Source organism: Passer montanus, unplaced genomic scaffold (assembly GCF_014805655.1).
Source record: "Passer montanus isolate IOZ18808 unplaced genomic scaffold, ASM1480565v1 scaffold18, whole genome shotgun sequence".
In the NCBI taxonomy this organism is placed as follows: Eukaryota; Metazoa; Chordata; class Aves; order Passeriformes; family Passeridae; genus Passer; species Passer montanus.
The window spans coordinates 9883983-9905603 of NW_024365381.1; the positions used below are offsets into that span (position 1 = coordinate 9883983).

Consider the following 21621-nt stretch of genomic DNA (forward strand, 5'->3'; position numbering starts at 1 on the left):
TCCAGCCCTGATGTCAGGGCATGGGACTCTCCTTTACCTGGATTTCTTGTATAGTGTCTTCCTCTTTAGTGTCTGTTTTTTTCTCTATTGCCTCTCCACGCAGCAAGGCTTCCAGAGTTGTACTTTCTGAGGTGAACCCATCTTTTTTCAGAGGCAGATCAACTTCTGAAAAACAAAACATACTATGTGTCTTCCCCCAACAGGCTAACAAGAAGGACAGAGATGTCAAGCAGATGATGAACAGACTTTCAAACTTGTTTCTATCTGGAAGGGGAGATCTTCAAGTTCATTTAACCACTAAGAAACTCCATTTATGACTAATTTTTATCCTACTGAAAACCTGGTATCTTTTTATTTGCTGTGCTTGTTCACAGGAAAAAAAAGGCTGGATATATTGTATCAGGAGGAAATAAATGGGGAGAAAATCCCTTTTCTTTGTGTAAACTCCTTATGCTTTAAATAAAGAACAAAACCAGGACTTTTTAAGATACTGATATAACAAATATGAAGACTGATCTCCTGAAGAAGAAAAGTAGTTTAGTGCAATTTAGCATCTGGCACAGTTTATATAGCACAGCTTCAATCCTCATTCTCCTACACCAGGGCATGTTCCACATGTGGGAAAACAGAAAGCTTGTGTGGGAGGCCAATGCTGAGACTTTACACTGAAAAACAAAGAGACGTGTCTTGAATTTCCCTGTCACACTGACTAGATAAAATCTCCGGTTGGCTCTATCTGGCAATACCAGCAAAGAAACCCAGTTATGAGTGCAGAATCTTGCTCATAATGGCACAACACCCAGTCACTGCAGGAAGAGCCACAGGCTGCCTCGGAAACAGGCTGGGGACAGAGGTCCAAAGACACTGGATTTATGAGAAAGTTTGATGCAACTTGCTGGAGAAGTGAAGGAACAGAACCTTATTCCCCTTTCAAATGCTGCCACTAGATTATGAGGCAATGCAGCAGATAGGCAAATACCGTATGTTAACTTTAGCAAGATGTTAAAATACACCTGGGAAATAATCTAGTTTTCCTTGTAGACCCTAGCCTCTACCCCACTCATACAGGGGCTCATTTAGAGCAATCCCCTGGCAGGGAAACATCCTGCACGTCTTTACCTGACACTGCCAAGTATGGATTTCTAAAGTACTCCCTCCCTTCTAAAATGAATTCCTTTCTCTAGACAGGTATATTTACAAGTAATAATGTACAAGAACGATGCTTACAAATCAGCATCTGGTGTCCTTAATTCACAGTTCTGTCTACTTATGCTTTAAGAACAGTGTTTTGTTCCGCAGTCTGCCTGAAGCTCCCTGCCTTTCTATCACTATGAGCTGTAAATTCTGCAGGGCAGAAATTCATGTGTTTTTAAAGTTCCAAATCACTCCTGCAAACCAAATAATGAATGAGCACCTCCACCTGGGACAGTAAAGTATAATGTGTTTCTTGGGGGCTGTTGCATCCCAGGAATGTTTGTTCTTTATATGAAAAACTTTCAGTTATCAAATGATTCAGCATCCCTGATCTGTACTCCACAATGTACTTGCTCCAGTCTTCTGAAGTGGGAGAGCATTGCTCAGCCAATAACCACAGAAAATCCAGCAGAAATTCCAGAAAAAGCTATTCTATTCATGGAGGGAAAGGCTGGGTACAAACCATGCAGAAAAACCAAACCACTGGGATTTTAAAGGAAACTCCCAGGACAACCCACACAATGGGATGGGGTCAACTGTGAATTGATCTCCCTTCTCATCACAAGGAGCTCTATTCAATCAGGCCTCTGTTTTCAGCATTAAGCTCTGCATACGTATCCCATTATGGCCCCTTCCCCAACTTCTCCCTTGCTTGAGCTATAAAAAAGACAGAAAAGTTAAAATAGAGTCATACAGATTGAATTTCCCTGTATGAATGCCTAGTACCTCCCTCTGGATCCAGACATTTCAATAGAAAGAAGAGATTTTTGATGTGATTTATGTGCAAATCCCAATGCTTGAATCTGTAGTCACTGAGGAACCTCCATAATCATCTCTGGGTGTGGGCTTGGCTTAGGTTCAAAGTCCTGTGCTTGGGTGCAAAAGGGCATTTGCTCTGTATTTAGAACCTTGAGGGACTGCAAACCCCAAGGGGTCATCATACATTCAGCAAGCAAAGAAGCTTCAAGCAAGCTCAAGGGCATTGGAAACAAACATGTCCTCACTGAGACAAGCTATGCCTGTCTGTGGATACCAATACATTCAGCAAAGGAATGCATTAGAAAAGGAAACAAGCAAGGAAAGGCTGAGGCATAAGTAGAACATATATGAAGGTGGAACTACTCCATTTGTTCCAGAGATAGCAAAAACTAAGTTTGAAAAGAGGGAAAGGTAGGTTTTAAGGTCAAAACAGACAGCTGTCTTTAACAGGCATGGTTGTTCTGTGTGGCATTGCTACTTCCCAACAACAACACTCCAGGAGGACTTTTCATCCAAAACTCTCAGAGCATTTTCTAATTACTAAATTTAACATTCCACTGACAAGGCGTTGTAAGGTAATATTTTTATTCACAGTTGATGGGGAAACTGAATCACCAAGAAGTTAGTGAGCTGGGCATCCAGGGAAAATAAACTCAGTCTCTGACTCCCATTTTCCCACTAAGCTGACTGCCATTCAACTCCTTAATTTTCTTCCCCACTGGTAGCTTCTATGAATGCACTTTAATGCCTAAATACCTCTAGAAAGTGGGGAAAAGCGGACACTGTCTTATCTGGAATGTAAAGTCTACAGCATAAAAAGCTTTTGAGGTCCAAAGACAACCCCTCGTAATGAATTCAGTCTCTGTAATAAATCAAATTCTTCCTGAAGATGGTTAGTCTGTGAAGGGTACAGTAATGAAGACAGCAAATTATGTTTCCAAACCAGTTTTTTGAACCCCCACAGATGAAAGTCTTCTTCTAAAATCAAAAAGATACTTCAGTTAACCTACAGAAATAGTTAAACACTACCAGGGATCATTAAATAAATTTCACTAAATTCCTTATTTTTTCTTTCCTATTTAACTATCCATTATTTTCCCTCAAAAGCAAGAGAAGTATCTCTTACACCGGTACCCTAAAGAAAACTGGGGAATCAACTCAAAAACTGAAATTTAGTTTTCATGTGAAAGATCAAGGCCTTCCCCATACTACAGGAATTGCTATTTGGAACTAAGATGGGGTCCACATCACTAAGACAGTTCCACTCAATGTCCGGCTTATGAAGATACCAGCCATGCCTGAAGCTTCAAACAAGGCCAGAGGGAGACTCTTCTGGGCTTAAGAAATTAAGCTGTGACACTGTGCTTGCCTCTACTTTGATATTGCTCATGCCACCCTATGCAGTCACCTCACGTTACTGTAGAGGCTATGAATGTCTGCCACGAGAGAAATGCAAAACAACTTACCTACCCTAATACTGTGTTTCATCCTGAGAGATACAGTATCCCCTCCAGTTATCCTAAATCTGGCTCTTCTGAAAATACAGAGAATAGCCCAGCCCTTACTGAATTTGATACACTTTTACCTCGATGTTTTCCCACCTGATAAGAGTTCAACAGTTTAACTATGGTTTAAAAGAAGGAATGTTTCACCTTATCTGTTGCCCGCCCTCTTGTTCTTACTGGGGAAAATAGAAGTTCTTCACCAAAATTTTTGTAATTTCTTTTATTTCCTCTCCTTTCAAGGATAAACAGTCACAATCTTTTCTATTACTCTGCTGTGGGAAGTTTTCCATATGGTCCTGACAAACCTCTCTGAACTTTCTCTTACTACACATCAGTCTTCCCAAGATACTGCATCTGGCATTTTCAGATGAAACCACATTCCCCATTTAAACAAATGAATTATGGTATGCTTTAGATTACTCCTCAGGCTGTGTCTTTCCATGGCCAAGTTACTTATTAAGCAGAAGAATTAGGAGTCTTGTAATGGGGACAAGAACTTCCTGTAAGGAATACATTCAAACACTCAGGTACCATATTATAATGCCCATCCCGCTGCCCACTCCCCAAGCACATTCACATCTCCCCAGAGTGCTCTGCAAAACCTTCCAGGCCATGGTTGCTCTCAATAACTTCATAGTATGTGCAAATCTTTGTAGTTGACAAGGTGTTCCCACTCTGCAGCTTGTTCATTACCGTATTTCACAACACAGGACCAAGAACTAAACCTTGATGTAAGCCTTTATCTACAATGAAAGTTCTTTCTTCCATTATTTTTTATTTCAAAAGGTTTGATCCAAGACAATTCTTAGTTTCTCTTTGGAGACATACCAAAGGTCTTCAGAAAGTTTAAGAAAACTGTCAACTCCCCTACCTAGTAGTTTTTTACATATGATGTGAAGAATTGTAAGAAAGTAGTGAGGCATGCTTTTCTTTGGTAGGAAATGTGTACTTGGTTAGAACCTCCTATATCATCATTTCCCAGGTGCTTTACAGCTTATATGTAATTACTGTTTCAATCAATTTCTCAGATGTTCATGTAGAATTTATGTGTCTTTGAATCACATCCAAATTCTTTTTAAATATAGGTAATAGCATTTGCTACCCACTAATTGTTCTACATTCATTGTAACTTCTAGTTTGTATCACAAGCTCTTCTCCAAACATTACTATTTCAGAGAACATAATCTTTATTACAAGTAATAACTACCAGTAAAGTCACTATAATTAAAAGCTTATCCTTTAATATGAAAATTTTAAGGTTTGTAGATAAATTTCCTTTTGATTAGTACCACAAACACAATAGCACATGGTTAATGTAGGAGATACATGAAGTAGTAAGAACTATACAAAAGAGAAATGTCAGATCAATAAAAATCATCAATGAAAAAAAATATTGTTTAAGAATTCTTCCTGTTTTAGTAAACCATCATATTCTTGGTGTCACAGCTAAATATTGTGCATATATTATAATTCAAATGTGCGTGTGTGTGTGCATATAATTATAATTTATGTTTCTTAACTTGGCAGAGTCCCTTTCATAGTGATTAAATTAACATGGTTATTTCTGCTTACCAGCTCAGTGCAGCAACCTCTCTATTTATTAAGGTCCTGAGATTGCAGTGGTAGAATCTGAACAAGAACCCATGCCAGTATCATTCCTGTATCTGTTTTCTATTGAAATGCTGCCTCTAAAAGAAGCACATTTTCACAAATCCCACAAAATGGTGGGATTTTTCAAGTTTCGATTTGCCAAAATAGCAAAATAGCTGCAAATTCCTGTCCTTAAATAAGCTACATTTGGTTTACAACGCACTGAGAGCTAAGCAACTTTTCAGTGTCTCTTTGAAACATAAATTAAAAACAATCATCCCTTTTTCTATACAGTGCAATGTATTTGTTTTACAATGGATCATTTCCATCTCCACAGTAGCAGCTGCCACCCAAACCATCATTTCTGTGCACTCGTAAGCAGCTCCATTTCCAGTTCTAATTGGGAACAGAGATACTTATTGGGCGAGTTCCAGCATGATCTATCACGCCAGAGACAGCTACTATGCAAACCAAAGCAATCCAGCTTCCAAAAACCCTCTTAGACAAACACTGACTTTGCACATAGATTCTTACGTTTTTGTTTCTTGGTGCCATTCTTTTGGAACATAAAAAGTGTCAGAGGAAACTATATGTTACGAGTCCATGAAGTGCTGTTTAGGATGGATAAATCCAGGAGTATTACCTTAATAACCACTACCTCTTTAAAATCATATAGGTGGTCTAAAAAAGCCACCTAATTCACAGTAAACAGAACTACTGCTGAGTGAATGCAGCCACTAAGCTCATTAAGAGGATGTGGCAGGATGTGTCTGAAAGTGCAGTGCAGTGGCTCAGCAAGCAATTAAATCCCATGACAGTTTAAAATGAGAATCCATCAGTGTCACAAGAGTGTGAAGCCTCAGCATCTCTGCTGTTCCCACCCCCAGCGTTTTATTTATTATGGCGTATTGGGAACATGGGAAGTCAAAAAGATTATAATGAAATATGCCATATAAAAACCAGATTAAGCCTGCTCTTCTTTGGGGAAATATGCAGAGAGAGAAGCTGTCTGTTAGCTGTCGAGTTTGCAAAAGATACCATCTTTTGGGATGGTGCTCTCTGCCAGCAGACAGAGTGCCCCAGGGGAAATGGTGGTGAAAAACCCAGACAAGCAGCATCCATCCATCCATCATACGCTCATCTCTACATCTCCAAGGCACAAATATAGCGTTAGAGTGCAAAGGGTGGGGGCAGGGGGATGGAATCCCTTAAGAAAGAATGGGGAGACAATGCCTTATGTGAATAGCTGCATTCTGTAGCTTTTCTGTGGATGCACAGCCAGACTCTCCTTAGCTTGTTTTCTTGCTTGCTTGTTGTGTCCATGGCCAGCACAGTGACTTGTTAGCATCCTTGGAGCTGATATATTCACAGCAGCGACCAGAACCAGGCATACTAAAGGCAGGGTTCTGCCCCTGTCCTGCCAGCACAGCATGGACCTTCACTCCTTCTGCAGATCCAGATCTCCAAAACCCTTCTTTCACTACACCACATCCTGTTATCCCAGGGGCAGATGCTCATGTTATTGCTATTATGATTTAGTGCTGATCTTCCGTGGCCCCTCATCGCACGCTTTTGTCCCAACACTCCTGCAATTCAGCACCCATCTGCAGCAAACTTGTCACTGCCAGTTCTACACATACATGGTCCACAGAACCTCCTGTCAGCCCAGCCCTGGGCCTCCCCTGAGACAGACTACTGATAACACAGACTCTCACAATGAGTCCATAAAGCCAAACAAACGTCCCTAGAGAGTAGTAAACATCAAATTCACTTTATTTTTAATCCAAGCTGCAAAATAGCCATGCTGTACTAGAGAGTGTAAGGCTACTCCAGTAATTATTTGTCTCTCCCAGCAATCCCACTCTAAACCTCATGTATATTATTGCACTCTCAAGGTAAACTGGGCTGTGGTGAGAACAAGAATCCAACCACTGACAATGATAAACCACTTCTAGAAGACCACTTGAAAATATTAAAGTATTTATTTCCACAGAAACAAACCATTTTGAATGGAAAAAAATAGTTTAGAGGACTCTCTATCCTGTAAAGATCTGACATTAATCTTAGGAAATGTTTGAAATTTTAGGCACTATTGAGGTTTGCTCTAGGGAGCACAGGAAGACTAGAAAATCCCAATGTCTCCCTAGCACCTCCACATGGAAAGCTGCTAGTGTCATGATGAGGTGGGGAGGGCAGAGGAGGGGGAGAAAGGCAAGACAGGAAGATCTTATGTGGATGGGACTGTACACTCTCAGTCTTTAGCCAGAGCATAACTGCAGAAATATCAGAGGACAACTTTGAGTTTTAAGACTGGGATTCAGTGGAAAGCTTCTATCAGCCTCTAGTTAAAATATGTCCCAGGAAGCTACAAGACAACAGGAGGGAGAAAAAGGGCTGCAGAAAACTGCAGAGGCCTTTAAACATAAGGTTAAGCATTGTTTAGTTTAACCCACTATCAAAATGTGGTCTTTACAAGCAGCTGTATTTTTCTGGCAGACTAGAATGCCTCTATAAAATCCCTCTCAAAAAAAAAAACAAACCCAAAAAAACCCAAAAAAACCAAAACAGCCCTCTTGTCAGTTGTCTCTTGCAAGTTTTCTACAGATTTATTTCTCAGCACAGATATAAATCATTGTCACATATAATAAGCTGTACCTGCTTCTGAAAGACTGCCAAATTACAGTATCAGACTAAATGCTGGATCAAGTAACTACCCTCAGGGCTGAAACCATCTCCATTCAGAAATATCTCCATTCAATAGCATTTTTCTAGCAATTATTTTTGTTTTGGTAACTCCTGCATTTGTGTTCTAGATGGGCTCACACTGCACCATGACTTCTGCAGCAACACTGTAGGCACTATCAAGGGACAGACGCAAGATAACTGCTACAATTTAGAGAAAAATGTTAAGTAAAAAACCTGTTCCTTTGAGCTTTGTGCCACCCTAACAGGGCTTCTGGTCTGTTGGGAGTAAAATAATAATTTGGGCTATCTGTAAACAGTCATATAGAATCACTCTCACAAACAGTTGATGGGCATTTTGACCCCTCCAGAGCACCAAAATTAAATAATTAACCAGACAGTTATCAGCAAACACCAGTGTCCCCCTCCCCACAGGTGGGATAGTCATGCCCACATTGCACACTCTGCAAAGGGTAGCAGGGAGTGGACCTCCACCGCAAGCAACTGCACTGGATGTGACAGAACTGAATAAAAACACTTGTACTGCATACAAACTCATACATAAACCATGTGCAGAGCCAGCCATGCCAACCTTCCTGCAAATTCTGTGAGATCCTGCATAGCTTCTCGTCCTTATCGAGGACAGTGGAGGGGATACCTTTAGTAACAGATAAATCTCTGTAATGCAGTTATCTCTCAGCTGCAGTGCACAAGCATCCCAATTAATTCAGTCCAGGCCTAGCAGAGCCGGCACTAAGCCAGAGCTGATAAACCTGCCAAAGCCAATCTGAGTCCTGCAGGGATCCTTGGGAACCTGCTCTGCACGTTCTGCTGCTCCCTGCTCAGGGGGTTTGTGCTCAGCTCTGCCCGGCTCCGCATGGAGGGGCAGCTCAGCTAGCGAGGCCTCTCTAACAGCCAGAGTTGTGGGCAGCTGGCAGAGACCCCCGCTCACCCCGAGGCTTCAGCAGGGCAAGGGAGGGCTTCTGAGAATGCTCAGCCTGATGCCAGCTGTGCCAGCCCCGGTCCTGCGTGGCCCCTGCAGAGCTGCCACGTGCGGGAAGGCAGCGGAGCAGCACAGCCCTGCCTGAGGCTCAGCCACGCACACCTGGGGCAGCTTCCCTGGCTCACCAAGGACTGAACTGCACACACCCACGGAGGACAGCAAGGCCACAGCAAAGTGGCAATGATTTTAGCTTGGGATAGGGAGCAACCACGCCAGATGCTGCCTTCGGCATCTCTGCTGTCCCACCAAGTGATGCTGAGCCAAATTCTAACAGAGGCACTCTCTGCTTTTCCATCATCTGTCAAATGGAGATAGTCTTCACCTATCCTCTGGGGTTTGGTAAGGATTGTTTAATATTCATAGGCATTCAGGCATTCAAATAAAGTGCACCAAAAATGCAAGGTGGTCTTACAGGCTCTCACAAAGACAGATTTGAACACATTTTCTTTACAGCCAAGAAAAGCACTCAAAAAGTAGGACTATTTCCACAGATACCAGATTTCAGTGGCCAATTCACAAATTCCAAAGGACTAAGATAATATTTACTCCTATGTTAAAATATATCTGACAGATGAAGCTATATAAGTGAAAAATGTTATTATAAGAAGGAAGGCTTGTAATAGAAAAATGGCATTAGATGCTGGTAGGTAGCCTTTCAAAAATTGGAAAGAACAAAGCAAATTATCTCTGAGATGCTCAGATCTCTTGCCACAAAAAGGCAAGCAATTTCAAGAGGCCTATAAAGGGTTTAGACAAAAAGGTGAACTCTAGAATTAATAACAGAATGGTAAACAGGAAGATTAATGGCACCAGAGAAAATGCAGATGGTGAAGCCCAGCCTGCAGGCTCAGCAAGCCTCTGAATAGGGAGGGGGGAAAAGGCAAGGTGTAAACAAGGTGACCTTCAAAGCCACGGGAATGCCTGCCAACAGGCCAGCCAGAGGGCATCCCGAGACACAGATGTGCCAGCTGGGGGAGGCTGTCTCATGACAACGGGAACAAGATTTGTCTTTTTCAGAATTTGCAGGGAGGCAATACGGGTAGTGGCAGAAAATATGACCATTCATTCAGAAGTGGCACAATTAAATGCACAGGCAGGAAAAGGATGCCTTCCATTTTGCAAAGAAAATACAAAAGAATTCCCTGAATATTGCCACTCAGAAAGGTCTTGTGCCCACTTGTAAAGCCTGCTCATGCAAGGTGTGGGAGAGGAGAAACTGGTTTTCACCAAACAAATGTTTCCCTTGAGGGTTTATGCTTTAATTTTATGGTAAGAAGAAGGAAAAAAAAAACAAAAACCAAACAACAAACAAAATAAAAAACCTCAGCAATATGCTTTAATTTTATGGTAAGAAGAAGGGGAAAAAAAAAACACCAAACAATAAACAAAATAAAAAACCTCAGCACATACTGCAAAGCAGCTCTTTAAGCCCATGATGGTATAAATTTTCTCCATCTTGGCATAAGTCTGTTCACTCCAGATGGCACATTTGGGTTGAAAGCAGGTAAAGATTTCTCAGAGATCTCTATGTCCAGTATTTACAGAGTTCCCTTGCTCTGCCTCAGTGCTTAGTTGGTCCTTCTGTATGCCTGGGAGATCTCAGTTCTCTGCCTACAGTAAAAACTGGGAGAGAAAAATCTACCACAGTTCTGCAGGGAATCCTGGCTCTGTCAGGCCTGATGCTTAGATCATTGTGATCAACCAGGAAAATTAAAAGGTAAATGCAATCACACATTTGTTTAAATGCATCAATCAAACACCACAGTGGGGCAGTGCTAAGGGGAACAATGCTATCTCTACATAAGCCTTGTACAGAATAAGCCAAACATGAACTGTTATAGTATCCAGAGGCAAGAATATTAGGGGAAAACAGAATAAGAAACAACATTACAGTATAACAGGTCACTGTGGGAAAAAAGCAGACCCTAGCTATGGGAGTCCAGCAGGTAGAGTATTCACACACTTTTTTTCCTTTCAGCCTGGCTCCAAGTAAATCAAACCTCAGTATTTCAGGCAAAAAGTGGCCCATCTGAGTTCAGTGCTGAAACCAGCTAATTCAGTGCTAGATGTGCAAACAGACATGTCTGAATGTGTTTTCTTCTGATGGGCTGCATACCAATGAAGATATTGCCATGACCTCTGGTTCACAGTAGGAACCACAGGTGCTGGATGAGGTCAGGCAGCTCACGCAAAGCCTGCGCAGCCCAGTGCTGTTACATCAAGAAGGCTTGACCCAAACGAGCTTGACTGGCAGCAGGAGCTGCCCAGTGGCTCTGGGCATGAGTACACACCTGTATCCAGAAGGTCCCATCATGTGGCTCTGTTCACTGCTTTTTGAATAGAACAGGAAAGGAGAGATGAAGTACACACCTGAAAACACTTTTGTGGCAGTGAGGAAGGAATCAGGAAAAAAAGGAAGAAAAACAGCAAGATGGAGGAAAGGTACTATACTCCTTCTCCTTGTCTGCTGCAGCTAACTAGGACATGCTTACTCTGAAAACTGCTACAGAAAAGTCTGAAAAATGGACTCTGGGCCTTGAATTATGTCTTTTCAATATCCCTCTCCTTTCTCCTCTCTGCTAACAGAGAAACACTGTAAACTCCCAGACCCTGAAAATATACATTTCCACACCTTACAAAATACAGTGAAAATAGATGATAATGGGGAAGAGAGAGAAAGAGCCATGCAAGGGGAAAACACAGTGAAATAGAGAATAGCTGCTCTTCTCTCCTTTCCTTCTGCTCAGCTTTCATTTCCCTTTGTTCATCTAACACTGAGCCAAACTAAGCCAAAAGGAGCTGCCATGCTGGGCTTCAAGATTGATGGCTGCAGGCAGACTCCACAGTGAAGAGACGGATGACTGGTCATTTCCCGCGATGCACTGAAAAACATCCATCCTTGCAGCCATGCTGAGGCCATTTGTGCTCCTTTTGAAATGAGAGATAAACACAGGCAGCCAGAGGCACCTGACTGTCCTTCTCCCTCAGAAGGACACAGCTATAGTCCTCTGGGTTCCTTGAGAAGGTCGTTCTGTCCATCCCTGAACATCTGGCTGTGGGATTTGCTAAGTCTCTCTCTCCCCCGGCAATCATCCATCTATTAGAGCACAGTGCAGGTTGGAAGAAAACGGTGAAGAGAATGGCGTGACAACCTCATCAATCTACAGCTACACGCTTGGCTATTTAGTTATCTTTACACTATTCCTAAATACGGGGGGGTGGGGGGGATCAGAATTGCTACTGGTATGAAGGAGGGAATTGTGGAAATGGGAGTGTGGATTGGAGTAAGTCCTTATGACTATTAAAATGTTGTGCATGTACTAAAGCAGTAGGGAACTAATTAAGATTCAGGATTGGAAGGCAAAACAAAAAAGTTGGATGTACTTTTGTTCCATCTGTAGCACTTGCTGAGAGTTCAGATGTACTTGGGGCATCATCTCTAGCAGAAAGAGGTTAATTTTTTATTTTGCCCACTCAGATATTAACAGAAAGCTCCCTGGAAGAATATACTGTAAGTATATTTATAGTGCCAGCCCTGGTATAGCAGCTTCAGAGGCACAAAGCACTTAATCCTGAGTCCTTTCTATTTAGTTAATAGTGTCTTTGTTGCTGATGCTGTCCTGGTCTATAGCACTGCTCACAGATACAGCCTCTGTGTTTCCAGTTCTCCTGCCGTGCTGCTACCTCACTTAGGCAATGAGCATTACATGGCAGATGTATCCATAGCATCACTTACAAATTAGCATCGCTGCAGAAATTCCTGTAACCACAAACCTCACTTTGTCAGAGTAGCACATATCTGTAACTGTGTCATTTACAGACATTGCACCAAGGAAATCATGAGAAGATAAAAGCATTCACCATCCCTCAAAAACACAAAGAAATGAGTCACTTGCTTCAAGTGTTTATATGTAGTTTTAGCGCTCTATCTGAGCCAGCTTTGAAGATTTGTACTTTGTTCCCATCATGCTATGCTGTTTATTTTAGGCCAGCAACAAAAGGATTTTCACTACAGCTCTTTAGGACATGCATAGGATATTAATCATGACCATATGTTTTCCTAAGACATGAACCCCATACTTGCCAAGGGCAATCACATGCATTCAGAAGGACATAATTTCCATCAAGAGGGGTAAAGCTTTCATCCTTCCTCCTACACCAAGAACCATAGCTTTAGCTGATGGAAATCACTGCTCGATGTTGACTTTATCAGAACTACCTACCTACAACAGCTAAGCTCCCAGGCCTAAATTACCTGGTGTGTTTAAGGGGAACCATGGTCCAAGTGCATCCTAAATGAGATCTCATGTCTAGAAGACATTGCATATAAAAGCCATATCTACCTATTCCAGTGTATTGCATCAAACCTCTTTCCCCAAAGGAGTTCATTACTGGGAAGGCATGCTATGGCAAACACCAAAGGTGTCAGAATCCTGAAGAATAAAACACCTCTAATAAACTATTAGTCAATCAAATGCAAAATGCAGGGAATGCTGAAATTAACCATAATCTAGTAAAAACATACTTAATATCTCTTGGGTATGAGGCTGTAAAATGTTTACTACAGAGAATGGGAACGCAGAATGGAAATTTCCACCAGGGAAAGTTGGTAGGAGGTACAGGGATGTGGGAGGGGAAGTCATCATACTCTCTCCATTCTACTCTCAGCAATTCTATAAAGCTTGGCTTGTAAGAGTTGAAACTGAACATTATATTAACATTTATTGCTCATTCCGTTATATTATGCACCAGTAAAATAACATCTGCTATAAATATTAGAATATTTCATGCTACAAATCAATTTAATTTGCTGTGTGTCATGAGAACAATAAAATTTAATAAATAGGGAGTTTAAAACCATATTTTATGTAATTATATTCCATAATATCTTTGCTGGGTTTTGTTAACATTTTCTTCTATAAAGCAGCACATAGGTTCTACCATACTGTTGACCTAGCAGGCCAGTGACTTCACTGGGCTCTGTGCAGGATGTTGAGTACCAGACCTGCAATTCTGGTCCAACCCAGTACTTTGCATGTAGATTTAACTTTAAGCATGTGACAAGTCCCATTAATTACTAAAAGATCACTCATGTTCTTAAAGCCCAAGCTCAGGTGATTTCCTTTGCTGGGGTTAGACAGCTTGGCATCTTATGAGACTAAGCCCTGGGGACTTGATCCTATAAACTCTTTTTCATGTGATTACCAGAGAATTCCCAGAATTATTCATATGAACACACAAAATAGATGCAATGAATTAGATTAAAAATACCCATTTCCTAGGATCTTGTGTCCAGTACTTGCCTGCGAACAGTACCTGTGCACTGCAAAAACCCTTTTGACGATGTAGCTTATCCTTTCTCAGTCATTTTTACTGGCTATACTTAGAAAAGAGGCAGTAGGTTTGCCAGGAAAGCTGTTCAGGTTCAGTTCTAGCTCCAAGATTCCTGCAGGGCACACAGCTTCCTGTTTGTCCCTCCCCATGCTGGAGAGCTGGTGATTTGTGCCTTGAGGGAAACAGACCTGACAGGTTCCAGCATTTCCCCAGGCACCATCCCTTGGTGCTTCCCATAGCCCTTTCTTCTGGTAAGCTTTGAGCTTACCTTTACTCCCCCTTCATTTTAAGGTTAAATCTGTTTATTTCATAAATAAATAATCCTGATGGTCACTTACACACATCGAGGTTAATTTTATAGCAGGGAAATAAATCCCACAGTGTTCTACCTCTCCAGGAGGAATAATGTGTCTCCTGGAGACACAACACTCTCAGTCAGGCCTTTCCAGCTTGAGAGGCACATGCTGAATAACCTTTCCCCAAAGACACATCCTAGCAGCCAGATGTAGGTCAAACACAGTAGCCAAGAACAGTGAAAGAGCAAAATAATGGGCTGGATAGCTCAGAGAGGGTGGTGGCACCACAAGGAAGCTCTCTCTCAAGCAGTCCAGGTATTTCAAGCCAATGCCATCTCAGCTGCCTGAGCCCTCCCCATCATGTCTTACAGATCAAGCCCCAAGAGATGACCTGCAGTCACACTCTTCTACTGGAGTAGAGGCTCCAAGGAGATCAACAGCACACTTCATTCCTTCCATTTAATGGCCCACTGTAATGACCAGAACATTTTTTCAGAACAGCCTGCCTCCAAAGTCATCATAACTCTATTTTCACAAATATACTAAATACAGCTAAGATGACACAGCAGTGGAAAAAAATACCTATAAGTGGCTGCACTGCTTCTGAAATTACAACAGCCTTGTGTCTGTGGGACACTACAAATGCAGCCTATGTTCCATTCCCAGTGATAAGATCCAAAGAACTCAGAAAACTGGATTTAACAGCTTCCAAAATTGCCTTATCTTGTTCACTTGCTACTGCTGCCTTGGCCTGATGACTAGAACCAAAGGGTTTGGCTTCAGTGGGCTTTTGATCAAAACCCAGAGGGGTTCCAAAGCCCAATAGCTTTTTCATGCATCTCTCTCCTAATTATGCAAACTGGCTCAGCCACACAAGAACCAGGAGTAATCCTGGGTGATTCATACAAGCCATCTCAGCTAAACAACAGAGTTCTCCTGGTAAAACTTTGAATATAAAATACATGTAGTGACCTGTACCAGATCTTACAAATGAAAGAGAAACTATTTACACAAAGTTAATCCTGTAAATTCTACCAGCATGACTGTGGAGTTAAACAGCAGAAACAATGTTTTTGTTTTCTTGGCTGGACTATTTATAGAATATTATCTGCTTTTCTAGAAATGAGTGTTTTACTTCCATAACTGCAAAATCATGAAATTCCATTTGGGGGAAAATACATATTTCCTTACAGTCACTGAGCTGAATTAGTCTAAGAATTTGCAGCTTATGACATGTAACAACACCAAGCAAGAGCAGTGCATGATTTGAAGGAAAGGTTACCACAGCCCTGGCAGCCATGACATACAGAAGGCTGGCTCCCCAGTGGCCAGAAAAACAAAGCAAGAAGAATTACACTGTGCAAAACTCGAGATATCTTTCCAGCAATTATACTGCACAGCCAGCCTTGCAAAAACTGGCTCAACAATTCACCTGTGGTGAGTCTCTTTATTTGTATATATGGGTGTGTAACAAATTCCTTATTTTTTCATCATCATCCTGGTACATATAAGCCCAGGCTGTACACCAGAGCTGCTACACTTCCATACCAGTTTTGCAAGGTCTTCTGCTGATGGCCAAAACATTTAACACTGGCACTTTGAGGGCTTAGTAAATGGCACGATTTATTCATTAATTTCTTTTTATTTAGAGGCCTCCCATACCCCTTCCAATCTCTCTAAAAGTGTTTATTAAATATCTGTTAGGTACTTCTCTGAGTCAAAGGAGACTGATGTTTTAGTACCTCCATTTCACACACTGAGGAGCTGAGAGAGAAAGACAAATTTCAATGGCCCTGGTCCTGTGTAGGGCATAGGAGATGCAAGGATGTGATGGTGTGGTATGACTTGAAGTGCAGAGATGGGCACCTCTTCTACAGATTGGCAACAGGACAAATGCATATTTCACTGCAGGACTTCTAGATCATGATTCTGTGTCAGTGAATACACGCAAAAACAGACAGGTTCTCTGTTATTCTTAGTGCCATGTAAGAAAAGAAAAGCAAACTTTATCTGCCTAGAGATCTGGACCAGCAAAGGTCCCTGTTCTAGGTAGAATTGAAAGGTGGTGGATGAGATGGAATAAAGTGGATAGATGTGTGTATAGAAAGAAGCTGATGCACAAGGAAGTTCCACATTGATGAGTTTTCTCTTGGTGACAGAAAGTCACTTTTTCTGTCACACAAGTCATAGCTGGATGTGTAAGTGCCTTAGAGCAGAAGCAGCAGTCTGTGGTGCCATGTCCTGCTGTGAACACAAGATTAGTGGAGAATTGGAGCCTACTGCTTCGATTCAGGAGCATTGATGGACCCACCTGTAAGCTGCAGGTTTAGTTGATGAGTAAACACATACTAAAATTTAGGCCAGAAACCCAAAAGAAAAGGCCCAGCAGAATTCAATATTTACACTTGTACAAAAAACCCAGCAAAGACAAAAACCAAACACCTCTGGCATCCCCACTCCCAGGCTGGATTCACAATGTAAAGCTTCATTTTGTTCCAAGGTGCTATGGAAGCGTGACACACATAGGTACATGACAAACCAAGCTCAGGACTCAGCATGGGCAGGGTGCAGATGTGCTTTCTAACAAATGGAACTGAAAACCACCCACCCTCCCCGTCCCAAAAAAAGGTAAGGGTTTTTTTTGTTTTGTTTTCCTCTGCATGAGGTGCCAAAAATAAGGAGTATGGGTGAGAACGAGAGGCGCTCTCGGCTGAGGCGGCCCGGGCGCTGCTCCCAGCCCACGCCGCTCTGAGCGCGGGCCGCTCCAGCCGCGGGGAATTCCCGCTGGGAGCGGCCCCGGCGCGGAGCTCCCGCTGCCCGCCGCGCCCTCTGCCGGCCCCGCCGCGCCGCTGCAGCCGCTCCCGGCCCCGCCGCAGCCCCAAAATCGGGGCTGGTTCAAAGAACGGGGCACAAGGGACCGGGAGAGCTGCGGGTTCTGTTTGCTTCCTAACACGAAGTACTTCGGAGTGCAGAAGGACTTGAATTAAACGCAGACTTTAAATGACATTTTAATTTCAGAATTTTGGAGAGCCAGGAGCAAAACTCACAGAAGTTTGCTAACAGGCTATTAAAATCCATCTTACATGAGAAATCCAGACCAAATCATCTGAGAAACAAACCTGCTCCTCTCAACTCAGCTCCACCCTAAATGCAGGGTTCAGTATGGGAAATGTTGATAAAAGCCATGAACAATTAAAAAAAAAAAAAAACCTCTACACAGAAAGTATTTTTGATAAACTCACATCTGCAGAAATCTGTCAGAAGTCTGAACAGCTGATAAAGCCTCCTTCAGGAATACTGTATCCAATTCATCTGCATATTACAGACATACTCTTATTTGGCACCAGAATTATTCTTCCAGGTATGATCCTAAGATGGTCTTAATGGACCTTAAAAAGGAGCCACAGGCAGGTTCTATAACATAACATGGCCTTTGATAATAGGAAAACTGTCAATTAGTAGAAAATGTTTTTGTTAAGAAGAGATGTGTCTCTCTTTATAGTGTTCATAGCAAAGCAACGCTGCTGTGTTGTAGTACAGAACAGGAACCAATGTGTGATTGTGTAGAAATTGCTGAAATCAAAAGTGAAACTAGTCAATATTAATTGGCCTATGGGAGAAAAACTGCAAAAGAAAATTCTCATGAAATGCAGTGTTTTGAATTATTTTTTTAGGCTCCAATATCTTGGAGTGAAACTGGGCATAGCAACCACAAGCAGAAAAAATAATATGGAACTCAGCAGCACTGTGTTCTTTCTGTGTTCTTGGATTTGATTTCCAGCTGTATCACAAACCTCTGGTTAAAACATCATAGAAGTAGTTTATGCCCTTTGTTGCTCATTTCTCCATTTTGGAATCGAAGTATAATCAAGGTTTTGGAATTCGCTGTATTTTGTGTATCTGGACTGTAAGTATATGGCTAAGAGGACTTCACAACAACCCCTGGGATGATGATCTAACATGCTGCTTGAGCCTCGAGATGCTATCATACAAGTGATACTACTGCAAATTCTGTTCTTTGCTTTATAATGTCATCTTAACTTTGTCTTGGTGAAGTGCCCCATCTTAAAGACCTCCACAGACATGCTGAGCATCTCCCCCAAGAGCTGGGAGCATTCCTCACTTCCCAGGAAACACACAGTACCTTGTACAATCACTCACAGTCTCCACAAGGTAAATAGAGGTGCTTTAAAAAGATAATAGCTTATCTGTAAGGATTTAGTTCATTCATCCACAAGCACACTCACCCAGGTATACCCCATATGTCAGACTAAAAACAGATCAGGCAACTGAAACTAAAAATCTGTTTTCAGTACTTGCTTCAGACAACTACTATGGCTCATAATAGCAAATGAAAAATACTTTTGTTTGCTTTTACTATCCAACAACCGGTAAAAAAAACCCATTTCTGTAGCTCAGCTGAACAGCAGACTGCCCAGATATAAGAAAGAGGACAGACACTAGCACAGGACCCCAGCTCATTCTCAGCACATTAGTAGCATAAACAAACTCTACTTCACACCTTCTGAGTGGGAAGGCTGCCCACCCTGAAACCTCACTGTGGGCTTTCAGTCCAAAACCAAAGGACATCAGTAAATTGACACAAAAGCATTACAGTCATATTCCTTAGACTTACACACCATGTGAAATAAAAGCTCTGTAGGTATGTATGTGTGTACCTATATTTAGCCATCTTGTAAGACTGAAGTAGGACACTACCAATTTAAACTCCACTAGAGTTTTTGGCCACACTCACTGTATCTGTTCCCATCTGCATAGGTGCAAAGCTTGGGTAATACCTGCCTGTCAGCAGGGTTTACTGTAGGCAATAGCACTACTACAATTTTGATAGCTGACCCAACACAGAATCATGATACTACCCAGCACCATGAAACCACTAAGTATATAGGACAAGGATCAATTATGATTTCAAGGGGCCTTGGGTCTAATCCAGGATCTCTCTCTCATTTCTAACCCTCCTCTTTCCAACTGCTCTGATTTTGCCAAGGGCCAGAACCATACTGCTCACATTCACACCACCTGCAGTTCACAGTGGTGGTAGAGCTAAAAATTCTCCTTTTTCTTACACTCCACTGGAAGTCAGGCTACCTAGCTCAACCCTCTCCCTCACCCATTTCCAGACTTCTCAAGCACAGGAGCTCAGCCCTGTTCCTCCTCTTTTACTGGGCAGAACAGGCAGCTGAGAGAACGTGGAAGCAGGAGCTGCTTAGAGCCCTCCCACCACTCTGTCCTGAAGTACCATGCAAATACCACAGCTCGATTCTGCAGAGAACCAGGTTTCCTATACCTGGTTGTACAGAAGTCTAGTTTCACAAATATTATATGAGTTTCAACACCTAGCAAGCTTAAAATTCTGCACTTTGGGAATGTATCTGGGAAAACATAATCATAATCCAGGAGTGCAGGACAGGCTGTGATCTGCCTGGCTGGGAAGCAGCTCAGGGACCTCGATGTCCTGGTGGACCATAAGCTCAATATGAATGAACAGTGGGGCAATTTTATTGCTGGAGCAATAAAAAAATAAAGCCAACAGGATGCTGGGTTGCATCAGCAAGGACATCGCCAGCAGAGATAAGTAATTATCCTAATCAGTGCTTGTCAGGCTACACCTGGAATACTGTGATCAGTTTTTGTCCCTGCTCTACAAAAGAGGTGTGGACAGTCTGGAAGGGGTGAAGGGAAGGGCTATGAGGATGATCCAAGACCTTGGAAGCCTGCCATATGGCTGTCTGAGAGAACTGGGTTTGTTCAGACTTGAGAAGAGAAGGCTTAAGGGAGACTTTATAACTGTGTTCCAGTATTTAAAGAGCAGCTACAAAGATGGAGACATCCTTTTTGCAGAGTCATATGAACAGTATGAGGGCTAGTGGGTACAGGTTACTCCTATGAAAATTCCAGTTGGACACAAGGGGAAAATTTTTCACATTGAGAACAATCAGCCATTGGAATAATCTGCCCAGGAAAGTGGTAGATTCCCCAACACTGGACAGTTTTAAGATTTGGCTGGACAGGGTGCTGAGACATCTTGTCCAGACCATGCTCTTGCCAAGAAAGGTTGGACCAGATGATCCTTGGGGACCTTCAATCTGCTGTTTTATGAACCTGTGAAATCATAGTATTGGCAACATGACAATATATCGCCCATGGCCCAGGATTTGTTTCAAATCTGTACCAGTTTTCATAGAAGTCATGACTGCTTCACTATAATGACTCAAGTAACAGCTCATACCCATTACAACAATGAACTCTAGGCTACACTTGAGCCATAATGCTTGGTTTTGATGATAAGAATATGAAAGTAAATGTCAGGAACACTCAGTAAAAATCCCGACGATCTGGTCGTAATATTGACTGTATCGTCAGTATAGGCACTATCATAACTAAGTCTTGGCAATACTTTATTTCTCCTGAATATCTACTTGATAGGCCACTGGTTGGGAGGGAAGATGTATAGAAATAGCACAAACATGAACACTGCTAGACCCTTCAACAAACCACTTTAGGGGGGCAATGCATCCATGTAACTCTGAATGCAGTGGCAGAAGAAAATAGACATCTAAAGGCTGCATCAGCAATTCCTATTCCAGTGTTCACACCTGCACAACTTTGACTGCACCTTTATTTTAAACCAAATAAAACAAACATATCAGAACAACAAAACTACCATCTTCTATTAAGAAGCAAGCATCAACTCACCCCAGGAAAAACATTACAGTGCACCTTCCATTTTACAAAAAACAGCAGACCATTGGAGCATGATTATTTTCTTCATTAGATTTTGGTATTACCAAATGTGAAACTCTTGCTCACTGAATGGTGTCATGCACCACATAAACTACAAAAGTAGGTTATAACTATAAACCTAAAACTATAAAACTATTTCAGTTTTATAAACCAAAATAGTATACTATACTATTACTAAATGATCTATTGTACCCTTGAACTGCTGGCAAGACAATAGTTTTATTCTACTTACTGACCAGCCAATGACTAGCTATGACTTACCAAAACAAAAATCCTACATCTGTGTATCTCCTGAGTTATGTAGGTGTCTTCTGAATACAGGAACTTCTGAATACAACTTGTTGCTATAATAAGACACTCTGAAAGCCCAGGTGTAGTCCAAGCAAGTATTCACACCCCTGGTGCCAATCCCATTGACTGCTGGAATGGCAACTTTTGGATAAAAGATCCTCTTCTGTGTTTGTTACAGTGGTTGTCTTACAACAAGTACTTC

General features: G+C 41.9%; 1 protein-coding gene across 7 annotated transcripts in view; it reads right to left on the reverse strand.

The window, feature by feature from the left end:
* Positions 1 to 21621, reverse strand: part of DPF3 (double PHD fingers 3) — a 160405-nt gene that overhangs the window by 64723 nt on the left and 74061 nt on the right. For all 7 annotated transcript variants that reach the window (XR_005627061.1, XR_005627063.1, XR_005627064.1 and 4 more), the window contains exon 4: positions 38 to 165. Coding sequence is in view for 3 of the 7 variants with exons in the window: in XM_039704997.1 (XP_039560931.1) it covers positions 38 to 165 (128 nt within the window). In the remaining 4 variants the exon portion in view is untranslated. The remainder of the gene's footprint in view (positions 1 to 37; positions 166 to 21621) is intronic.